The following is a 24,171-nucleotide window of genomic DNA, read 5'->3' as shown; positions in this document are numbered from 1 at the left end:
TCTTCCTCATGACATACGCAATAATTTACTAAAACTGGATCACAGACCTAAATGTGATCTAAAACTATACAACTCTTAGAAAAACCACACAGGAGTAAATCTTCATGATATTCTGTTAGACAACGGTTTCTTAGATACGACACCAAACGCACAAGCAACAAAAGAAAAAAATAGATGAGCTGGACCTCGTTAAAATAAAAGATATTTGTGTTACAGAGGCGACTATCAAGAAAGACAAAAGAGGGGCGCCTGAGTGGCTCAGTTGGTTGGGCACCTCTCATTAGCTCACATCACGATCCCAGAGTCCTGGGATCAAGCCGCACAACTGGGGGTGGGGGGGGGGTCCTTGATCAGCAGGGAGTCTGCTTCTCCCTCTTCTTCTGTTGCTTCCCTGCTTGTGCACTCTCTCTCCATCAAATAAATTTTATTTTTTTTGTTAAAGATCTTATTTATTTATTTGAGAGAGAGACAGTGAAAGAGAGCATGAGCAAGGAGAAGGTCAGAGGGAGAAGCAGACTCCCCATGGAGCTGGGAGCCCGATGTGGGACTCGATCCCGGGACTCCGGGATCATGACCTGAGCCGAAGGCAGTCGTCCAACCAACTGAGCCACCCAGGCGTCCCTCCATCAAATAAATTTTTAAAAAATTTTTAAAACAGGGAAAAAGAAAATACTTGCAAATTATATATTGAATAAAGGACTAATATTCATAATATATAAAGAACATTTACAACTCAATAATAACTCAATTTATAAAAGGTCAAAGGATTTGGATATCTCACCAAAGCAGATATACAAATAGTGAATAAGCACAAGAAAAGATGCTCATCAGTAGTCATTAGGAAATTTAAATTAAAACCACAATGAGATACCAACCATTGGATCGTATACATTACATGAGTATAGTATGTGAACTATATTTTAGTAAAGCTGTTTCCAAAAGAAAGAAATCTAGTAATGTAAGAAGCACTGCTAAAGAGGACTTTACCTGAAATCATTATCTTTAATTCTTGAAGGAAACAAGTACATGGTTATAGCCCTGCTGTCTAGAGATCTGATCTGTACTGCTGAGCAAAGCTCTCGTGACCTGAATCGGCTACGGCCTCATTCACAGCACAAACACCTTCATGGAGTCATTCTTCACAGGACTAGTATCAAGATCTATTTAAATCCCATGCATGCATTTACGAAAAATTAAAAGATTGGTAGAAAGAACAATGAATAGGGGCGCCTGGGTGGCTCAGTGGGTTGAGCCACTGCCTTCGGCTCAGGTCATGATCTCAGGGTCCTGAGATCGAGCCCCACATCAGGCTCTCGCTCGGCAGGGACCCTGCTTCCTCCTTTCTCTCTGCCTGCCTCTCTGCCTGCTTGTCATCTCTCTCTGTCAAATAAATAAATAAAATCTTTTTTAAAAAAATAAAAAGAAAGAACAATGAATAAAATAGAAGAAAATGAAATATTTAATCATTAGCTGCTAAAATTTGACCTATACTTCTTGAATGGCCAAAGCATCAACTGACCTCAATACTTCATCCTTGAATTCTGTACATTAATGTATGATTATCTAGAAGCACCCCAACCCAGAATGTAACATTTTTGTGGAGAAAGAGTTATTGTTGTTGTTTTGCTGTCTTGTTTGGACAGGGCAAAACAAAGACTTTTAACCACCACCAACCCCCACCAAAAGAGCCAGTTTAAAGTATACAAATGTATTTAACATAAAACTGGCTGCACATCACATCCATAAAGGTGAGTATCTATAATGTCATCAAGGACATCAGAGCATGAGTGTGTGTTTAAAAGCATCGCCATTTACAGATTTCACAACTGACTGTAGATCTGCTCCCTTCCTTTTAGACAGATGATAAATGAGTACATAAGGGAAAGCAACACAAGCCAGTAATTAATTTCTCTAAAACACGGCCAGTATTTGTTTCCGTTGGAAGGGCAAAGACCACCTGATACCGTGGCAAGTTGAAACCTAACACTTGCCGAGAAAGAATAAGAATTTATAACATTTTAAAATAAATCACCTAACAGCCTCATAATTTTACATAAGCAAGGGGACCCCTAGCAAGCAAGCAAGCAAACAAAAAACAGGGTAATTCCATAAGTCTCCAGACACTGCCAGCAGCCCCAGAGTACACAGAGGTTCAGGAAAAGTGGCTAATTATTGTTATCTGCTTCTCTGTCACACACGTTCTTAAAAAAAAAAAAGAAAGAAAGAAAGAGAGAGAGAGAGAAAGAAAGAAATTTAAAGACCTAAAACTCTTCAGATGCACATCTATCACTCTTCCTGATGTCACTTTATACCTACTTACTGACAGTAGAAAGCTACTCATGAAAAGAAAGAGAGGATCTGACTCAAAGAGAGAGTAGGAGAGAGGCCAAGAGAGGTGTTACCAGAGGGAACACTGCAGAAGCAGGCTGATTCCATCACAGAGGATGTCACTGCCACACAGACTATATGCATGAGAGCCCCATGGAAAAAAAAATAATAATTACACCCAGTTGCAAGAAGTAAAAGAAATGACCCGTATCCTGCATCTGACTTCCATCATCTTGCAACAGTTTTAACCAGGGTCGGAGGACTATAACAGCAACCTATGAACAATCCTCTGTTTATTACACATTTCCAGACTTTTTTTTTTAAGGATGGGAACAGCAGATATCATAAAGTGTCATCATAGCAACCATAACAGTGATGATGATGATGAAGAGCGTGCTGATATTAAGAATAACCATAATGACTCCTATTCATTAGTGCACACCTAATGACCACTAGGCATATGGCTAGACCCTTACATCAATGGCCCAACACTGTAGGAATTCACAGATTTCTCTTAGGAATAATCCAAATCAGTCTTTGTTTGGTCCCAACACTAAAAGCCCCAAGGAAGAAGGCAACTTTGACTGTATTCTGGGATTCTCTTACATAGTTCTCAAACTTCCTCTTAAAACTATTCCGGGTCCATTAGACCTAGTTCAGACTCAGCTACTAAAAATACTTTCCTACACTTACTTCAAAATTAAAGCTTTGTTAAAGTAAACAATTCGCCTAGCATTTTTCTGGCTTACTTTGTCTACACCTACCTTTTACCCCTAGAAGGTCAAGATACTACTTTGCCCATTTCTCTAAATCTAGTTCTAGGAAGAAAAGGGAAAAAAAGTAATAGATATATCTGATGTCTAGATTTGAAAGGCTGAGCCTCAACCTAAGTACTCAACATGAAGAGAAATGCTATAAAAGTGGATTTTCTAGAGTTTGCAAAGAACACAGGCTAATGGATTTTAATTCCACACACTTTCTTATTTATTAACATATGAAGATCTTTTACCTCCATCCGATTCAAGTCACGGGGTTGTTGGTTCGCAGGCATTGACTCAGAATAAGAATCAAATAGTGTACACTCCCTCTTGGGCTTAGGAAAGGCTAAGAAGAAACAAGAGTACATAAGAATATATACTATATTCACAGCAGGCCTTGTTTCCTATCAGCTCTTCTGTGCTTAGGAAATATAACAACAAAACCTGCTAGCACCAATACACTACACACTACTTATGGCAGTAATTAGGCTGAGGTAGTATTTTAAGTTCTTCTCATATACAATCTATTATTTCTATCATCCCCATTTTACATGTGATGAAACCTTGAAGCAGGGAAGTTAAGCAACCTACTCAAGGTCATATAGATGGTAAATGCAAGACTTGGGACTTGAACTGTCAGCATTTACATTGTAACAGAGTAGTAACCTTCACTATCACAATATTTTATATTTTAACTATGCTACTAGCATAATTCTTAAATGGCAGTAACTGGTGATAGTTTTAATGCTACAAACATTAACTAAGGAAATACTTCATTTTAGCTATTACTATTGGAAACAGACATGATCTTAAATGACAGGTGACCAAGAAAACTTTATAAAATTCTTTTGGTCAGCAGAAATAACAAAAGTAAGAGTACAAGTTCTTGCTGATTTACAAGGAAAGAAGAATCACATTTTGGGTTTCTTCTAACATAGAACAGTGACAGAAGCTGCTGTTAGCTGGGTAGCCGAGTGCATTATGCTACTTGGTAAACTAATACTCACCACACCATTTCTGAGAAACAGATTCTATTTCACCTCCTTGTCACAAAGTAAGAAAGAAATGTCTCAATAACCAGGAAATTGGCCAATATCCCAAGGTTGACAATAACCAGAAGCTACAAATTTATCAAGACCAACTATTACAAAATCAAAATTTTAATGCCATGTTTAAACAATTTTTTGAATCAAATGTTAAAAATGGATTGGCATTTTTTAAAAAAATATGGAACACCTCATGAATTTGCACGTCATCCCTGCACAGGGGCCAAGCTCATCTTCTCTGTGTCATTCCAATTTTGTATATGTGCTGCCAAAGCGAGTAGGGATTGGCATTATTTTTAATCCTTTCTCACCAGAGTCTGAAATGCCACCTGCCCTCTGCAGTAAAGTACCAGCCCCTGCCTAACAGCTACAACACGCAGTTGAGTACAAGCATCTTCAACTGTTCATTTGCTTACTTTGGTCTGAACTTCAGTGATACTGAGTAAGGAGAGGGTTAAGGTACAGGCGGGGAGGGACAGGGGGCCCATGACTAGGCTCTGAAAGAGTGAACAAGAGATGAGGCAGGAGACCAGGCCACCTGGTCCCGGATGTGAGGGAGTATTGGTCTCTGGCAGCTACAGTGTGATTGCAGAAATGGACCAAACCCCATAGAAGTCAGTCATTAAGGGTGTTTTCTGTTGTCCCTGCTCAGACTAAGACGGCCCAAGAATCTCAAGGCCACAAGCTCCCTGGTCAAGTTTTCAATAAAAGACCGACCTAAAACCCCCCAGTGGCAACCCATTGGGGACCTCTCTCCCCCCAGAGAGCTTTTTCTTTCCTTTCTGCTCTCATCTTCACTTCAGAAACTTTCACTTCACTTCACCCCTTTGTGTCTGAGAGCGTCATTGTTTGACTCTGTGAGACAAGAACCCTGCGATCCTGTAACAACATCGAGTAGGGCAAAGCACCGGCCCTGGTGATTTTTCTGACTATACCATGCAGTCTCATTTCCTTAGTGAAAACTCAGTAAAACACCTTTCCAAGTACCACTCCACAATCCGACCACACCAGCAGGTTTAACCGAGATAAGGTTTTTGCTTCTAGTTTACCAATCAGTGATTTGACTAGAATTGCATGACTTAAGCTTTATCAGGAGAGGGTCTTGCTACAGACAAAGCTCACACTTTCCAAACCTACAAACGCCATCATTAATGGCTAAATTTCTCTCTAGCCTGTCCCCGTGTCTCCAACTCCACTGTCACCTCCCTAGTGCCAGCCCCCTGTGGATCTACCTGGACTGCTGCCATAACCTGGTCTTCGAGTACACCCTTGCTCCTCCAAACCTGCTCTCCAATCAGCACCAGCCTCAGCAATCAGCAGCCAACAGCAACTCGGATTGGGACACCTCCCTGCTTAAAACCCGCCGACGTCAGTGCCCATGACTTGTTCCGTACCTTCCTCCTCAGCCTCATCCCCAGCCCCTCCAGCTCTGGCTCCTAGCACCCCAGCCGCTGTGGCCTGCACTTTCCATGCCTCCCGTGTTCCAAGCCCCCTCTGGGGCCCTCCGCAGCATACCTGCTGCCCCCTCTGCCCGGAGCCTACCCTTCCCCCTTCTTCATCGACATAGCCCTTAGCTCAGCCTTCACATCTCCGCGCAAGTATTTAAGGAAGTCTTCCCCAAGGTCATGCGCTCTCCTGCCGCAGCTGTGCTTTTCCTTCACGGCACCTATCACTGCCTCCGGTTACCAGTACACTGAGTTTACTGAACAGCAATTCTCTCACTGCCAGCAAGTTCCATAACAGTCGGAATGCTCTTCTATACAGCATTCTGACCCGTGAGAGTAACACGGTGCTCACACAACTATTTTTTTAAAAAATTTGACAATAAAAATCTATACCATAATCTATCTACCCAGTCACCTAGACAGGAAAATATCAAAGGACCATGGGTAAGCTACCAAATAATCCAACTTTTCCTTCCAACTGTGTCCTTTAATTTCCACTATTAGGGAAAAAATCAGATACAATAATTTGTTTCATTATTTTATTGAAAACAAGCTTGTATAATTATAAATGCATGAAGGTATCAACCGAATTTATACCCTTCACCAATCTTATTGAAAACCAGGTTAGATTTTTTTTTAAGACTGAACGTAGATGAGGAAAAAAGTTGCAACAAGAAGCTAAGCTTTTATTTTTTTTTATGTTATGTTAGTCACAATACAGTACATCATTAGTTTCTGATGCAGTGTGCCATAAGTCATTGTTTGCATACAACCCCCAGTGCTCCGTGCAGTCCATGCCCTCCTCAATACCCATCACTGGCCTCACCCATCTCCCACCCGCTCCCCTCTGAAACCTTCGGCTTGTTTCCCACAGTCCATAGTCTCTCATGGCTCCTCTCCCCCTCTGATTCCGCCTCCCCTTCATTTTTCCCTTCCTTCTCTTAATGTCCTCCAAGCTATTTCTCATGTTCCACATATAAGTGAAACCATATAATTGACTTTCTCTGCTTGACTTACTTCACTGAGCATAATCCCCTCAAGTTCTATCCATGTCGATGCAAATGCTGGGTATTCATCCTTTCTGATGACTCAGTAATATTCCATTTTGTACATGAACCACACTCTTTTTTATCCATTTGTCTGTTGAAGGGCATCTCAGCTCTTTCCACCGTTTGGCTATTGTGGCCATTGAGCTATGAACATTGGGGTACATGTGCCCCCTCTTATACATCTGCATCTTTGAGGTAAATACCCAGTAAAACAATTGTTGCGTCATACGGTAGCCCTATTTTTAACTTTTTGAGGAACCGCCACACTGTTTTCCAAAATGGCTATAAGGAAGTTATGTTTTTTAAAAAGCAAAGTGGGATACCATAAAAATGAACCCCCAAGGGGCGCCTGGGTGGCTCAGAGGGTTAAAGCCTCGGCCTTTGGCTCCCGTCGTGATCCCAGAGTCCTGGGATCAAGCCCCGCATCGGGCTCTCTCCTCAGCGGGGAGCGTGCTTCCTCCTCTCTCCCTCTCTCTCTCCCTCTCTCTCTGCCTGCCTCTCTGCCTACTTGTTTCTCTGTCTGTCAAATAAATAAATATATATATATATATATATATATATATATATATATATATATATTTTTTTTTTAGAAATGAACCCCCAAAATGAACAGAATCACACATATATGCAAAGTCTAAAAGCACAGAGAAAACTTAGATAGTTCTGGTCATTTTCTTGAGCTATATGCAAAAATAAACATGAGTGATAAAGCATTAAAAAGGTAATTGTTGGGGCACCTGAGTGGCTCAGTGGGTTAAGCAGCTGCCTTCGGCTCAGATCATGACCCCAGTGTCCTGGGATCAATTCTGCATCAGGTTCCCTGCTCAGCAGAGAGCCTGCTTCTCCCTCTCCCTCTGCCTGCCTCTCTGCCTACTTGTGCTCTCTCTATATACAGCTCTCTGTCAAATAAATAAACAAAAATCTTTTTTAAAAAAGAGTTAACTGTTAAACCCTTAGGGTTTGCCTAAAATATACCATCACTGAGTTTGATGGGGTTTTATGAGGTCTCTCATGGTTTTTATTAGAACCATATAATTATTATTTAAAATTAATCCCATAAGCTCTGGAAATGGTGTGCAGTTTTTGTTTAATTAAAGGGTACACGATGGATTCTTCAGTTGTTTCTGTATAAATGCATGCTGACAGCCTCCACAAATGATCAGGAACAAACAAGGGGCTTCACTCCAACTGAAAGAAAGCTGCCTCTTGACTGGCACTGTGTTTCATAGACCACCACCCCCGCCCCGCAACTGCATAACCAAGGTAAAAGCAGCCATTTGCAGCAGTGAAGGAATCAAAAGAGGCTACTTGTCTTCTGTTAACATAATTTTTGCATAGGGCTTACAGATTTCTTAAAATTTTTATCAGTGGCTTTTGGGGCACCTGAGTGGCTCAGTGGGTTAAAGCCTCTGCCTTCAACTCAGGTCATGGTCTCAGGGTCCTGGGATCAGGCCCCACGTCTGGCTCTCTGAGAGCCTGCTTCCTCCTCTCTCTCTGGCTGCCTCTCTGCCTACTTGTGATCTCTCTCTGTCTAAATAAATAAATAAAATATTTTTAAAAAAAATTTTATCAGTGGCTTTTGAAACAACCCATGAACCCAGGGCTCACAGTAAGAAACAGTGACAGTATTAAATATAACTAGCCTTGGAGCAGACCTTGGCCCTCTTGGTCAGCTGTCCATCCTCATGAGAGAGAGAGAGAGAGACAAAGCCTCATGTGGTCTTGCTTACAGGAAAAGGGGCTCCTGGATGACCTAATACTGACTTGGTTATGAAAGCTACACCCTTACCAAGATAGCCCCAAGAAGGTTAGCTCTTCTTTGCCTCAATCCAGGAGGAACAGAGAGGGGGGAATATGAGAAAAAAAGATGGTGAGATAGACACCAAAGTGGAAATAGTGCTGTTTGTCATGCTACCCAACTGCAAACTGGTTCTTGAGGACTCCTGAGGGTCTCTCCCGGCCTGGAAGGAAGGGTAGCAGGCTGGCAGAAAGCAGCTGCTATGACCAAAGTCTAAGCCTCTGAAATGAGTAGTAGACTCTACTGCCTGAACCTTTCCCTGCATATATTTTATGGAGGCATTTGGGGATAGATCCAAAAATGGGTCACTCTTCCCCAACATGTTTACCTGCCAGTGGCACAGGCCACACACTTGGTCTCCTCCCTTTGGTTGAGCTTTGGCTCCCCCACTACCAAATACAGAAAATGAAAGACTTTTTATTTAAGAGTCAGAGACCCCAAGACTGACTTAGATAAGTCACTGGCCACTTTGAATCTTGTGTTGTTATGAGGCGACAAGACATGAAAAAGTAGGGCCTTTTTCAGATCTAAACATAAAATGTGTAGACTATTCACAATTTCTTTAGACATAATGCTTCTCCTTGCCATAATCATCCATGGCTAGACGTCTCATGTTTTTAAGAGGCCTTCCCTAATATGTGAGAAAGCTTACTGACAGCACGAGCTGTTTCTGGAACCTTCACAATGGAAGCTATACTTCCCTGAGTAACAGAAATCGTATCCATGCCCACTGCCTTTGAAAAGGGCAAGAGATATTTAATTTTCCAGTGTTCCAAAAGAACTGATACAAATGTTAGACTCACCATGACTCTTCTTATTGAAAGGGTTTGGGGTAATAGCTCTATTAAGGAGAAAGACAAAGAGTTCCAGTCCAACCTTGTGGTGTGCTGGATGTTCCATATCTCTATCTGATTGAAGTTACATAGATGTATAGAGATGTAAACATTTATCAAGAGTACATTAAGATCACAGTGCTTTGCACATTTCCTGGCATGTAGTTTTTTAACTTCTTCCATTCCACTGCCCCAGGCCACTTGGGAACATTAGGACATACCTAAAGATGCCAAGTCAGCACTTGACTCTACAGGAAGATCATCTTCTTCATTTTATATCAGCTAGGAGGTTCGGTACTTGCCTACTGCACAATTTTAATGAAAGGGTAGTGACTGGCTCAAATTCATCCAGAGAATAATAGAATGGGAGTAACAAATGACTCACACTTAACCACGCCATTCCGAATTCTTATATCATAAGATGTGACAATCTAATAGCACTTAAAGGACTTTAGACGCAAAAGACTCCACAAAGTGCCCGGATACCACCTTAAGGCACAAAAAGTTCTTATAAGGCCTGGATGGAAAATGTCAAACGTTTAGGACTTTGAGGACGCCTTACCTGCTTGCAGGTACTCTGGCTGAAGAGTCGGAGGCAGGCCCTCGGGCAGTGGGTAGCCGTTTTTCCGAGCCACGATGAGATGAAACGCGGCACAGAACTCAGGCAGGGTCAGGGCTCCATCACAGTCAGCATCACTAAGTTCCCTAATTATAACATGTCACAAGCACATAACACAGGGCTTAGAGGAAAAGTTACTCAGCCTCAAATATGCAAACATGGGGCACCTGGGTGGCGCAGTCCATTAAGCATCTGACTCTTAATTTCGGCTCAGGTCCTGCCCTCCCCCACCCGACTTGCATCGGCGCGAGCACACGTCTCTCTCTCTCTCTCCACCCCCCACCCCACCATAAATCAATCAATCAATCAATCAATCTCTTTTTTAAAAAATATGCAAATACAACTCCCAGGCTCTCTGGTGGTGGCCCTGCGAAGTCTCCACACTCCTATGAAATCTCAGGGGGCACCTGCAAGACGAATGCTGATCAACAGCACCAATACCAGCAGCACTTTATAAACAAAACTTGACACACTTCAGGTTCTCTGGCAGGTCTGTTTTATAACACTGAGTACAAAAGACAAGAAACTACAGCACAAAAAGGAAAATAAGGCTCAGAATTCATTAGCTGACAGTCATTCAGTAAATGCATAGTGGTGCGAAGAGCTCCAGATCTGGCACTCACAATGGTCAAGCGGAAGGGTGGGCCTCAACCTTTCTACAGGTATCCCAGCCATTATACCGTTAACTGAGCTCAGAAACGAGCACTTCATTTTTCAGCTTTTAGGAAGAACCTTGAGCTTTTCAAGTCACATAAATGTTGTATCAAAAATTTGCTTGATAATACCATATTGATATTTAACCTGTATCTACTATTTAATCGTGGGATGATCACCTGTGTGGGGATGGGGATATATGGGAAATCTGTCTACCTTCTGCTCAGTTTGGCTGTGAACCTAAAACTGCTCTAAAAATTAAAGTCTATTAAAAATACAAAACAAAACAAAATTTGCCTGAGAATTAATTCTCTTCTGGGAAAATACAAGTGAGTTCAATAAATACTGGTTGAATTATGTTTTCAGATAAAACCAGCAACTTGGGGAGGCTGGAACCAGTAAGACAGAAAGGAAGAAACAGTCTTGAAAAGGCACAGACCTATTTACTCAGCACAAAAGAAACCTATTTGCCAAAGTAAGACACCATAAGCTCAACCAGTGTCTTAGGTGTACAGAGACAATATACTTGTGCTGGGACAAGTAAAGAGATGGGACATAAAACTGTGCTGGAAAGGTAGCTCTACATCAGAGAAGAAATAGAGAAGGTAAGCTCCCTAACTTTCCTCTGGACCATTCACATCCTTCTCCTGCCAATATTTAGAACGCACCAGCCCTGAAGGAGCAGGTCCACAGGGTAAAGAGTCAGGGAACAGTTTCAAGCACTGACTGGAGAGAATACCATTCACCTTCCACAGATATGTCTCAACAAAAAATAGGAAGCCTCATGCCAATAACATTAAGACTGGGAATTCGGCCAAAAGAGACTGTCTTCTTTTCAAAACAATAGTCTATTTTTCCCCCTAGCTTTAAAATCTAATGTAAGGCTTGTTGTTAAAAAAAAAAAAAAAAAGAATTATGCTAGACTATATTGCTGAAGAACCTAAACCCAGCTCAGAAATCTCAGATACACTGGCATGTGCAAGTGTTACCAGAAAAGTTTTCCAATAAAATGCACAAAACATGACAAGCAATTTTAAATTCTACCACAATTTTTGTAAATCCTCGTGCAAAAAAAATCTTACACAAATATTCCAGGGTTTTAATTATGTATTTATAGCAGCAGCATCTCCCACCCAGGCTTGAGGAAGAAGGGCCCACACACAGCCGGGAGTTTACAGAGGCACTGAGCATTCTCCTAAACGCAAATCAGCCATCTGGACTGGCTCGGGACAGGCCTTCTGGAACCCGGGCTGCAGCCAGCACGGCGGCGAGGTACAGTGCACACCACAGCTGCAAGTCAGAACTAGGGCCCAGCTGATAAACACCAGCCAAATTTACGAAGCTCAGAGGCTGCTAGAATAGTCAAATTTGACTTAATTCCAAAACATTTGTGAACCTTCTGTTCACCTGGCCTCATAAAATATTTTAAAGAAGAGATTTTCAAGATCCTCTGGTAACTTGCATCATATCAAGTAGAAATATCTGAAAATAAAATTCACAAGATGGGAATGCTCATATGCCCACACAAATGTTTAGACAGGAAAGGGATCTAGAGGACGATAATAATTGGAAAATTAATTAAGTAACAGCTAACAGTTACAGTGCACCAGACACTCAACATTGTGCTTTTCATATAATAACTTATTTAATCTTCACAGCAGCAAAAATCTTAAGTTCTATTCACTCTTTTATCTGTCAAAAAAAAATTCAACGGGCCCCCGGCTGACACAGTCAATTAAGTGTCTGACTCTTGATTTCAGTCCAGATTATGATCTCAGAGTCATGAGATCAAGCCCCAAGTCGGGCTCCACACCCGGCAAGGAGTCTGCTTGACATTCTTTCCCTCTCCATCTGCCCTCCCCCTTGCTCGTGCTCTCAAAATAAATACACAAATCTTAAAAAAAAAAATTCAAAGGATAAGACTTTTAAAATGCAAAAGTAGGAGCTAAGGTATGGGTATGTAATGACACTATGATACTAATATGGCATTAATTATACTTACCATATGTAGGAGAGTTCTGGAATGGAAAGCTTTGATTTGGTGAAGAAGTTCTTGGCCACAGAACCTGCCAAGAGAGCCACTGTTTAAATAAATCATTATTTATCTAGAACAGCTTTTAAAATTTTATGTAAATGAGTTGTCATTTTTTTTCATTCAGAATCCCTACCATATAACAATAAATGTAATATTTATTCATCAAAGCAACTATAAATCATATGGCTAAAAACAACATGTGAACAGCTTTTATTTTTTTTGACTTTATTTTATTTTTTCAGTGTTATGAACAGCTTTTATAAGAATATATAAACTACAATCGGGCAAAAGAAACAATATCATAATACTTATTATACATATAAATTCCTTCTTGATTTTTCCAAAGATCTGCAAAAGTTTATTCAAAATTCAGAAGACAAATTTTAAAATTATTAAAGTAAAAATCTGTCAAGCACTTTTAATGAAAGGGTGAGAAAGTAAATATACGATCATGGCAGAAAACAGAGCAAAAAGAAAATTGACACCATTCATCTTATCACACAAGACAAAACAGACATCGTGGTAAAGAGTCAGGTGAAATATAAGATCTCTTGGTGGCTCTTTGAGAAATTTATCCAGGAACCACTTGCTACTTTCTTTATCCATCACAATTTTACCAGTATCAACTGAAATCAGGTAATCATTCCACTTTACATATTATATAACTCCAAGTCCCAACTGCACTTAAAATGTTAGACCAATCCTTAATGAGATTGAAATTTTTATGGTTTCAGCTCTAAGACCAATTTCAAAATTCAAAGGCCTCAATTCTAACATGAAGAACAGTCATATAAAGCCTCAAAAGCTCTAAACTGATTAAGTCGAAAGTCTTTCCCTGGCAATCACAAGTCTTCTAGGTGGACTTAAAACAAGGTATTATAATGCACCCTAAAGCAGAACTATTTTCCTTTGCTAGATTATGAAGAATCAAAGGGAAAGTGCCCTATTAACCAATGAGCTTTCTCGGAAAAGCATCCTGAGCAATAATGCTGTCACAGGACTACCGGCCATCAGTGCAGCCCCCTCGTCAAACATTTATCAGAAATGTCTTAAGAGCCTATTTATCAGCTATTTTATAAAGACATTCACCCCTTAACTCGTTCTTCTTTTTCCCCCTTGATATCCTTTCTTCAAATCACACTAGGCCTAAACCCAAGCCACAGACCCAGCCTGGCCTTCAGACAGTAAAGAGGGACTGTTATGCCATGGTGTCCCAAAGAGATTAGGTAGGGCCCATCCAGAAGCCAACAGCTAACAAGTTCAATTGTGCCCTGGCTGTCACCTGCCAGAGAAGGAAGCTGATGAAAAAGGCCAAGTGCTCCCTCCTCTGGTGCTGACAGCTGTTGAATCAACGAGCTGGAATCCTCCCCCCAGCCCTAATCCCAGTCAACCTAGAAACCCCAAGCCAGCCTCCTTTCCTTGTTCTCTCCAGCCATTTTCAGACCTATGGGGCAAAAGAAGGAGAGATAAGGCTTTAAAAAGTTGTCAGCAATCAAACATCAAAATGTAGATTCAGACTTTTTATTACAAGGAGTGTCTTAGCCCAGTAAAAAACAGCTATACATAGCATTGATAAATCAGTGATAAATGTTAACCTAATGAATAGATAAAAATCTGAAAAATAAAGACCAATAACACTATACAAAAACAGGTAGAGCTATGACAGTTCACAGAAATAGATTCAACCACACACACACACACCATTTTTTTAAGTAATCTATCCCCAACATGAGGCTCGAACTCACGACCCCAAGATCAAGAGTCACATGCTGTTATCACCTAAGCCAGCCAGATGCCCAACTGACTCTTAATCATATTGGAAAAAAAAAAAACACCTCAACCTTCTTCATAAAAGATCCATAAAATAGAACCATGCAAAGACATGATTTCTTGCCTATCAAGTGGGAGAAAAATACAAAAGTCAGTGAATACATAGTGACAGTAAGACTGTGGGGAAATGGGCATCTTCTATAATGCTGCTGAAATGACAGCCCGGCACAAACCCCACAGAAGGAGTGTCTTGTAGTGTTTAGCAAAATCATATTATCCAAAGATACACTGACAAAAATATGAAAAGACAGGTAGAGGGCTATTCACAACAAAAATATGCCTAAGAGCAAAAGACTAAAAAGAATCCCAAAAGCAGATTAGCTAAATAAATGCATGTCACACAATCGAGCAGTACACAACCATAAAAGCGAATGGGAAACATCTCTCCATGCAATATGGAGTAATCACCAGGACATAATGTTAATCGGAACAAGCAAGTGGAGAAAAGTGGAAACAGTATGCTACCATTTATCTCATGGAAGATGGGAGATAAGAATATACACACACACATAAACATATTCACACACCGAAAAATTTGCTTTTACTTTTAAAAAGAGATAAACCATAAAAAGGGGGGCAGGGAAGAAAAGGGTAGATGGGAGAGAAATAGAAATAGAAGCTAGACTTTGTAAATTGTTTAGTAAATTGTTTTACAGACTCAAATTCAGAATTGTGAAAATATTTTATATATGTATAAAACTAAATTTCAAAAACCACAATCCCTAAAAATTGAAATCAAAACAATTAGCGCTGACAAAAACAAAGCTGGAGAACTCCCACTTCCTAACTTCAAAACCTACTACATTACCCAAGACGGTGTGGTATTGGCATTAGACTAGACAGTGAAAATCAGTGGGAAAAAATTAACATCCAGAAATAAGCCCTAACATTCATAGTAAACTGAATTTTGACAGGGATGCTAAAACAATTAAATCACAGAATCTTCTTCCCCCCCCCCCCAAAAAAAAATGGTACTGGGACAACTGGAGATCTACATGTAAAAGAAGCAATTTGAACACCTACCTGATACCATACACAAAAATTAACTCAAAATGGATAAAAGACCCAAATATAAGAGATAAAACTGTAATATATATACCTTCTTAGAGGAAAATAAAGACATAAATTTCCATGACCTTGGATTAGGCAATGATCTGTTATTATGGCACCAAAAGCACAGTCAACAACAAAAAAACATAATCTATACACCATCAAAACTAAAAACTTACGTGCTCCAAAAGATACTATTAGGAAAATTGAAAAAAACAAGCCACCAATTGAGACAAAATATCTACAAATTCAATATGTGCCAAGAACATGTATCTAGAATACAGGTATATGTCATTTTATTATGCTTCACCTTACTGCACTTGGCACATATTGCATTTTTTTTTTTAACAAATTGAAGGTCTGTGGCATCCTTGTGTTGAGCAAGTCTATTGGTACCATTTTTCTGAAAGCATTTGCTCACTTCATGGCTCTGTAACACATTCTGGTCATTCCTGCAATATTTCAAACTTTTTCATTATTATTATATTTATTACAGTGATCTATGATCAGGGATTACAACTCACTGAAAGCTCACATGATGTTTAGCATATTTTATCAATAAATTATTTTTTAACTAAAATATATACAGTGCTGGGGCGCCTGGGTGGCTCAGTGGGTTAAAGCCCCTGCCTTCAACTCAGGTCATGATCCCGGGGTCCTGGGATCAAGCCCCGCATTGGGCCTTCTGCTCAGCAGGGAGCCCGCTTCCCCCTCTCTCTCTGCCTGCCTCTCTGCCTGCTTGTGATCTCTGTCTGTCGAATAGGTAAACAGATAAATCTTAAAAAAAAAATACACACACACACATATATATATGCACACACAGTGGTTTTTTTACATATAATACAATTGCACACTTAACAGATTACAACATAGTGTAAATATAATTTTTATATGCACTGGGAAATCAAAATATTTGACATTCTTTATTGCAATATCTACTTTATTGCTGTCATCTGGAACCAAATCTTCAATCTCCCCAAGTTATGTCTGTACATAAGGAACTCTTACATTCAGTATTTATTTAAAATGGCAAAGGATTTGAATAGACATTTCTCCAAAGAAGATATACAATAAGAACATGAAAGGATGTTCAATTTCATTTTTCATCTGGGAAAAGCTAATCATAACCCCAAATGATACTACTTCACACTCACTAGTGAGGTAGGAGGGAAGGGAGACTCAGAAGACAAGTTGACCAAAGTAAAGCCATTCAGGTTTGAGACTGACCCTTAACCTAAAAGTGAGCAGGTAGCAGACAGAGTCCCAAGAGCCAACCATGGAAGACCACAAGACCCCACCCCCTCCAGCAGTAAAGGCCACAAAGGTCCGACATTCTTAAAATTGCTCCCTGTAGGTAATTTCACAACCCTAAGACAAGGGAGAAACTACGCACCCAATGTAAAGGATAAACCCAAAGTTAAGGAGTAAGCCCCTTCCTATATAGTTAGCTAATTTTTAAAACTTAGAAAACTCTTTCTTAGAGGCAAAGGATGGTCCTCTTCCTCACCTGGGAGAAGAGACCACTATTTTATCTGTGAAGTAGTTCCCTTCTAGTGAGAAGGGAAACTCAATAAATTTTTGTTTCTTTTTCTGAACAACTTGCTCTTGAATTCTTTCTCACACAAAGCCAAGAACGCTCATGGCGAGGGGACTGAGGCCCTCCCTCTTGGGGCCTCAGTCCATCTGGCATCACTAGGATGGCTATAAGCAAAAGACAGTAGGAGCTGGTGAGGATGTGCAGTAACCGGAACCTTCATATGCTGCTGGTGGCAATGTTAAACGATGCCGCCGCCATGCAAAACAGTCGGATCCTCAAATGACTGAACACAGAGTTACCATGTGACCCAGCAATTCCCCTCCTAGGTATACATTTAAGAGAAATTAAAACATACGTCCGTACAAAAATGTGCATGCGCATATTCAGAGCAGCATTATTCTTTTTTTAAAGATTTTTTATTTATTTGAGAGAGAGTGAGAGAGAGGATGAGAGTGGGGCTAGGAACAGAGGGAGAACCAGACGCCCCACTGAGCAGGAAGCCCGATGTGGGGCTCAATCCCAGGACCTGGGATCATGACCTGAGCCAAAGGCAGCCACTGTGACTAAGCCACCCAGGCACCCCCAAGCAGCATTATTCCTAATAGCCAAAAAGGAGAAACAACACAAATCAAGTGCCATCAACTGATGAATAAATAAAACGTAGTATATATCTATACAACAGAAATTATTCAGCCATAAAAAAGCAATCCAGCTCTAGTACATAGTACAACCTGGATAAAATAAACCTTAAAAGTATTATGCTAAGTCAAAGAAGTCAGACACCAAAAAAGACCACACATTATATTATTTCATTTATAGGAAAAGCCTAAAATAGGCAAATCTTTAGAGAGAAAAAGTAGTTTAGTCATTATGTAGTGCTGGGAGGTGGGGCGAGCAGGAATGGGGAATAATTGCTAATAAGTAGGTGGTTTGTTGCAGGGTAATGAAAGTGTTCTAAATTCAGATTGTGAATACATTCTGTAAATACACAAAAACCAATGAACTGTACACTTTACAGGGGTGAATTTTATGGTATGTTAATATCTCAGAAAAGATTTTGTTTTTAAAAGAGACATCACCTAATTGCAATAGATGAACTCCTCTTGACCTTCAACAAACTGAACTGTTTTCAAAAGGCATTTGTGAGACAATCAGGGAAATCTGAACAAAGACTTGATGATATTAAAGAAATGTGTTTCGTATTTTTTTTCACCTGTGCCAGTGAATTGCGGTTATGTTTTTAAAAGGAGTCTTTCTTATCATTTGAGATATGAACTGAAATATTTTCAAATGAAATGATCTGATAACTGCTTCAAAATCATCTGGTCTGAGAGAGGATACAGGCTGAACAAAATCACTGTGCTGTGTAGTAGGTACACAGGGGTTTCTTATACTAGTCACTCTAGTTATATCACATTTGAAATTCTGCAAAATAAGGAAGTTAAAATAAAAACACTCCTAACAGCTACCCATTTGTATTTGTTTAATTATACATATACATTATGAAGAAACTCACTTTAAGGGGCACCTGGGTGGCTCAGTGGGTTAAGCCTCTACCTTCGACTCAGGTCAAATCCCAGGATCCCGGGATTGAGCCCCATGTGGAGAACCATGTCTCCCTCTCCACCCCCACCTGGCTCGTGCTCGTGCTCGCTCTCTCTCTCTTTCTCTCTCTCTCTCTCTCTCAAATAAATAAATAAAATCTTTTAAAAAAAATTTAAAAGTCACTTAAGCAGGGGCACCTGGGTGGCTCAGTGGGTAAAGCCACTGCCTTCGGCTCAGGTCATGATCTCAGGGTCCTGGGATCGAGTCCTGCATCGGGCTCTCTGCTCAGCAGGGAGCCTGCTTCCTCCTCTCTCTCTCTCTGCCTACTTGTGATCTCTGTCTGTCAAATAAATAAATAAAAAATCTTAAAAAAAAAAGTCACTTAAGCAGTGGGTAAGGTTAGTAAATGGCCAATCTGAGTTTCTGCTTATTTTAAGTCCTGTTGTCAACACTGAATTTGTTGTATCTACGATACTTGCCTTTCAATAAAACTACTACCACCAATCAGAAAAATGATGTCTGAATTTATATGATTATATTTCAATTATATATCTTATTTCTCAAGAGAAAATTAGTCCATATTTAATATGTCAGGTTACAATTATTGAGGAAATAGTGTTATTCTTCAAAATTGAAGTACAAAAAGAAAGTTTTATGAATTTTTCTTCCAGACTCTGCTGTTTCACTGTTTAGTCTTCAGCCCAGGAAAATGTAGGCATACAGGAATTAAATCAGTTTGTCTCAGTTTGAATTTTGCATGAGAACTCAACAGGAATACGTATTTAGAAGACAACCCAGAAGAACAGACATGTGGACATAAAACTGCTGGTCTATTTTTCTCCCATATTTTAATTTCTCTCAGAAAATCCAGAGCAGAAGGACTTGAGCCAAAGAAAGCGAGCACGAATTTGGACTTCTAAAGCATACATAACATTAAGAGACTTGTGACACGAAATCTTTAGAAGGCTACACTACATCTTCACTCGAATATGAATAAGCAATTAAAGAGGTCATCCTGGTGCCACAGTCTACCATCTCAAGAACTGCTCTGCTAATAAGGCACAGGTCTAGACCAGGCTCCCCCAAATTCCCACTTAAACCTTTGAAACTGAAACATTATCCTCCAAATGTCATTGCCAAGTATTTTTCTGCATGGTTTACAGTTGATAAGAAATTCAGTCGTAGAGGGAAAACAAATCAAAATCACAGAAGGATGTCACATTCATTTTGTGTGAACTGTTTCTCAAGATGTGTACTGCTACCAGTGTAACAGTACTGGGACCCATGTCTTCACCCATCAGCTTAGTTACCTGAAATGAAGGAACTCGGGTCAGGCTGAAGGGATCGGAACTGATTGATGTAGTACTCGCGCTGTTCTTCTGTTATCCTCCAGGGTTCCTCCGGGTAATTACTGCTGTTATCATGTGGTTCTCTCTCCACGGAAAAGGACTTAAAAAATAAATAAGCAAATGCTCAGAGGTAAAAATAGAAAACATCAGCAAAAGCCATCATGCGTTATACTTATTTTTTTTCCTTAAGAGAATACATTTAAACACCTTGTAACTAGGACATAATTAGAACATAAACTTCTGCAGGGCAGACATCATGCTTCGTAAATTTTTGGATACCTCAAAGTTGTTAACAACACTGAGCATGAAATACTGAACACTTGGTGAGTGAAGAAAGTTCTTCCAATGTGCTGAAGAAAGAGTAAAAAGGATGATCGTTCTTTTTAAACATTTTTATTTATTTATTTATTTAGAGAAAGAGCGAGTGCAGGGTGGGGAGTGATGGAGGTAGAGGGAGCAAGAGAATCTTAAGCAGGCTCCACACCCAGCATGGAGCCAGAGTCGGGGCTCAATCTCACAACCCTGAGATCAGGACCTGAGTGAAATCAAGAGCCAGACGCTCAACTGACTGAACTACCCAGGTGTCCCAAAAGGATGAGCATTCTTTTTTTTTTTTTTTTTAGGATGAGCATTCTTATCCTTAAATACGGGCTACATTTTTATCCTTTCAGGTTAGCTGAGTAGGCAGCAAAATAATCTAGCTTTCTTTTAAACCCTTTTTTTTAGATCTACAAAAGCTATAACCATGTCATCTTTTTTCTGAGGCATTTCCATTGTATAATTCTGGGAATCAAAAGTTCTGATTCCAATTCCACCTCCCCACGTCCTCCTCGAGTGGTAAGTCAGGATCCCAGAACCTGTCGTTCTGCATTTGTGAACTGTGGGTAACACTTGGTCATAGAACTGGGTCTGGAGAACCACTGCTCGTGGGATCATAGCAAACCGGGCAACGTAACACGGGGTGCGTCAGACATGCCACTAGGGGGCATGCAAGGCAAATGTGAGGATTTACGGATAAGGAGAACCAGACACGAACTTCAGGAGAAAAGACTGTACTAGGCCATGCTTAAAGAAGCAAAACTGGTGATTCTGGAAGGAGGAGCCTAAGTCTTTGTTCCATTCCTCCCATCTACCCCAAGGCTAAGGTGAACACAAGGAGTGTGACCCTTTAGGACAAAAGGAGACTAGAAAAGAAATGGAGAGATACTACTGCTAAATAACCCATCAAGTTGCCTGCTTCTGCACACACTATCAAGAAATTAATCATTAGGAGGGCATTCTACTTGCTATCCCTAGAAATGACAGCGGACCATCTCTGCACCCTTCCTCCCACCCCACACACCCCATTCCAGCAAGTAATTCTCGGGAACACTCAGCTCTCTCCTCTGTGACTTTCAGAGATGAAATAAGACTAAAAAATGTTGAGCTGTGATATAACTTTGAGGTGTCATCTTTAAAGTTTTCATACCAGATGAGTTTCCACTAAATGTATATCAAACATTTTTAAATGCCCCAGAAGCCACTAATCATTAGTTATTATCTTAAATTCATAGACTGCTTTCAAATTTACAAAGCACTACACATACCTATCTCACCTGAGCATCTCAAAACCTTTGAAAGGTAGACATAGCAGGTATTATTATCCTGTTCTCAGATGAAGAAATGAAGGCCCATACAACTTAAGAGATGAGTCCATATCCTTCATTATTTGCAATCAGCATTATTGCATTATTGCAGTCAGCAAGTAATTACCCCCTCTGTTTTTTTTTAAAGATTTTATTTATTTATTTGTCAGAGAGAGAGAGAGCGAGAGCGAGCACAGGCAGACAGAGTGGAAGGCAGAGTCAGAGGGAGAAGCAGGCTCCCTGCGGAGCAAGGAGCCCGATGTGGGACTCGATCCCAGGACGCTGGGATCATGACCTGAGCCGAAGGCAGCTGCTTAACCAACTGAGCCACCCAGGCGTCCCTACCCCCTCTGTTTTATCTGTTGTTCCAAAAAGTCAGCCTACTCTTTAGAAGGCCTTTTTTAAATTGAGTTGCATCAGGGATATTGAGAACATAATGCTAAGTGAAATAAGTCCAACATAGAAAGACAAATACTGGGGTGCCTGGGTGGCTCAGTGGGTTGGAGCCTCTGCCTTCGGCTCAGGTCATGATCCTGGGGTCCTGAGATCGAGCCCCGCATCGGGCTCTCTGCTCAGCAGGGAGCCTGCTTCCTCCCCTCTCTCTGCCTGCCTCTTTCTGTCTGTCAAATAAATAAATAAAATCTTAAAAAAAAAAAGAAAGAAAGAAAGACAAATACTGTATGATATCATTTATATGTGGAACCAAGAAAAAAATCAAACTCCTAGATACAGAGAACAGATTGGTGGCTGTCAGGCATGGGGCGGGGGGAAATTGGGTAAAAGTGGTCAAAAGGTACAAATTTTTGGTTATAAGTAGGTCCTAGAGATGTAATGCAAAGCATGGTGACTATAGTTAATGATACTGTACTTTATGTTTTTAAAGTTGCTAAGAGAGTAAACCTTGTAAGTTGTCATCACAAGAAAAAGATCTGTAACTATGTATGATGATGGATGTTAACTAGTGTAGTAATCATTTTTGCATTATATACATATATCAAATAATTACACTGCACACCTAAAACTAATACAACGTTATATACCATTTTATCTCAATTTTTTTTAAAGATTTTATCCATTCATTTGTCAGAGAGAGTGAGCACAGGCAGAGTGGCAGGCAGAGGCAAAGGGAGAAGCATGCTCCCTGCTGAGCAAGGAGCCCGATGTGGAACATGATCCTAGGATGCTGGGATCATGACCTGAGCTGAAGGCAGCCGCTTAACCAACTGAGCCACCCAGGCATCCCCATTTTATCTCAAATTTTAAAAATAAATTAATTTTTAGAAATTGAGTTGCATCCAAGTTGTTTTCAGAAACTCCTATGATTCTGATAATAAACAATATCAATAAAGCAAGAAAGGTCACAATTCAGTCTAAGCACCCAATGGACCATACAACTTTCTGAAACACTCCCACCAAATCCCAGAGCCAAATTCAAATGTTCCACACTAGCACTTTCTGACCGAGGCCAGATGTCTGACCAGGTTGCAGGGGCAAAACCAAGGGTAGAGGGAATCAGTACACAATGGATTGGGTTCCTGGCCAAATTATAATGTGTAGGACTTCCAGGAACACTGTCCTTCTGGTTGGCACTGAAGGAAACAGCTGGAGTAATTGTATCTAAAAAGCTGGGTATGGGCTGGACACAAGAATGGATGTTTACAACTGAACAATCAAGCAGATGGTTCACAAACCCAGCAGGACACTGGTGAAAAGCCCTGTCCCACCGCCACCCTGCAAATGAAGGCATGAAAATCTCTGTGCTGGGTGTTGGCTGCTACATTCCTGGGTCTGATCCAGAAGCTACCGCTCCCCTAGAATACACTACTTGCCGCCTGGAATCGGAGCTGCCATATCTGGCTGCTGTTGTTACGACAGCCCATGTCTGTTCTTTCTCCAATCCCATGACCACCTGCTCATTCTATTTCCTCTCCCACATTATCTCACGGACGACGTGCATCAGTGGCCTCTTGGCAGGTCTCAAGGCTATTCTGACAACAGAGCTTAAAAGCCTACAGAGATGACCTGTCGCCTAATAGAAAACATCCACCTCCCCCATGTGGCCTTTAGGGAACTTACAATCCAACCTCCCACCCCTGCTCACTTTTAGCAGGCTGATCACCCATTGCTGGCTCTCCATGGGTCAGATCTCTGTCTTCTTCCCAGACCATCCCTCCTCTGATCCCAGCCTGCTCAAATCCTATTACTTGAGTCCCACTGCCCCATAGGGCTCTCCAGTGTACCTGCCAGGACCACAGCCACCGGAGAAGGCAATTCCCATCCCCTCTGATACAAAGGTGATACAAAAAGCTCTGATACAAAAAAAAAAAAGTTCTGATACAAAGGTGGGCTTGGTAGCCACATGTGCACCACAAGACCCACCTCACACCTGGTCCCACCCAGTTGAGTACAAGTAAAGAAGAGAAGGCACACAGTTTCTGGCCTCTGGGACCCTCTTGCAGAGAAAACTCTACCCTAGCAAAAAAAACTTCAGCCAGATGCTCATTACTGGGGCTGTGGGTAAGAAACATGAAGATCAAAAGCACAGAAAACAGACCCTGAACAGATGCAATGAGGCCATGACACAGAGTGAGGGCTCAGTGGGGCTTGAAGCCATGAAGAACCAGAGCCAGCCTAAGCAGAACCTGTGAGGCAGAGAAATACTAAAAAGAA

The 24,171-nt window shown here is 40.7% G+C and overlaps 1 protein-coding gene and 1 non-coding gene across 5 annotated transcripts in view; both read right to left on the bottom strand.

The window, feature by feature from the left end:
• The window catches only part of REPS2 (RALBP1 associated Eps domain containing 2), a 229,191-nt gene that overhangs the window by 103,483 nt on the left and 101,537 nt on the right, over positions 1-24,171 (bottom strand). For all 4 annotated transcript variants that reach the window (XM_004758909.3, XM_045089340.1, XM_013059620.2 and 1 more), the window contains exons 6-9: positions 19,838-19,976; positions 12,533-12,596; positions 9,820-9,962; positions 3,338-3,432 (exon numbers count right to left, since the gene is read on the bottom strand). In XM_004758909.3, coding sequence (XP_004758966.2) covers positions 3,338-3,432; positions 9,820-9,962; positions 12,533-12,596; positions 19,838-19,976 — 441 coding nt within the window. The remainder of the gene's footprint in view (positions 1-3,337; positions 3,433-9,819; positions 9,963-12,532; positions 12,597-19,837; positions 19,977-24,171) is intronic.
• LOC123394770 lies at positions 4,308-4,409 on the bottom strand. The gene has a single exon (XR_006609521.1). It is a non-coding gene; the product is annotated as a U6 spliceosomal RNA (small nuclear RNA).

This window comes from Mustela putorius, unplaced genomic scaffold (genome assembly GCF_011764305.1).
Source record: "Mustela putorius furo isolate JIRA1106 unplaced genomic scaffold, ASM1176430v1.1 tig00003836_pilon_pilon_pilon, whole genome shotgun sequence".
NCBI lineage: Eukaryota > Metazoa > Chordata > Mammalia > Carnivora > Mustelidae > Mustela > Mustela putorius.
This window is presented reverse-complemented; position numbering and strand designations above follow the sequence as displayed.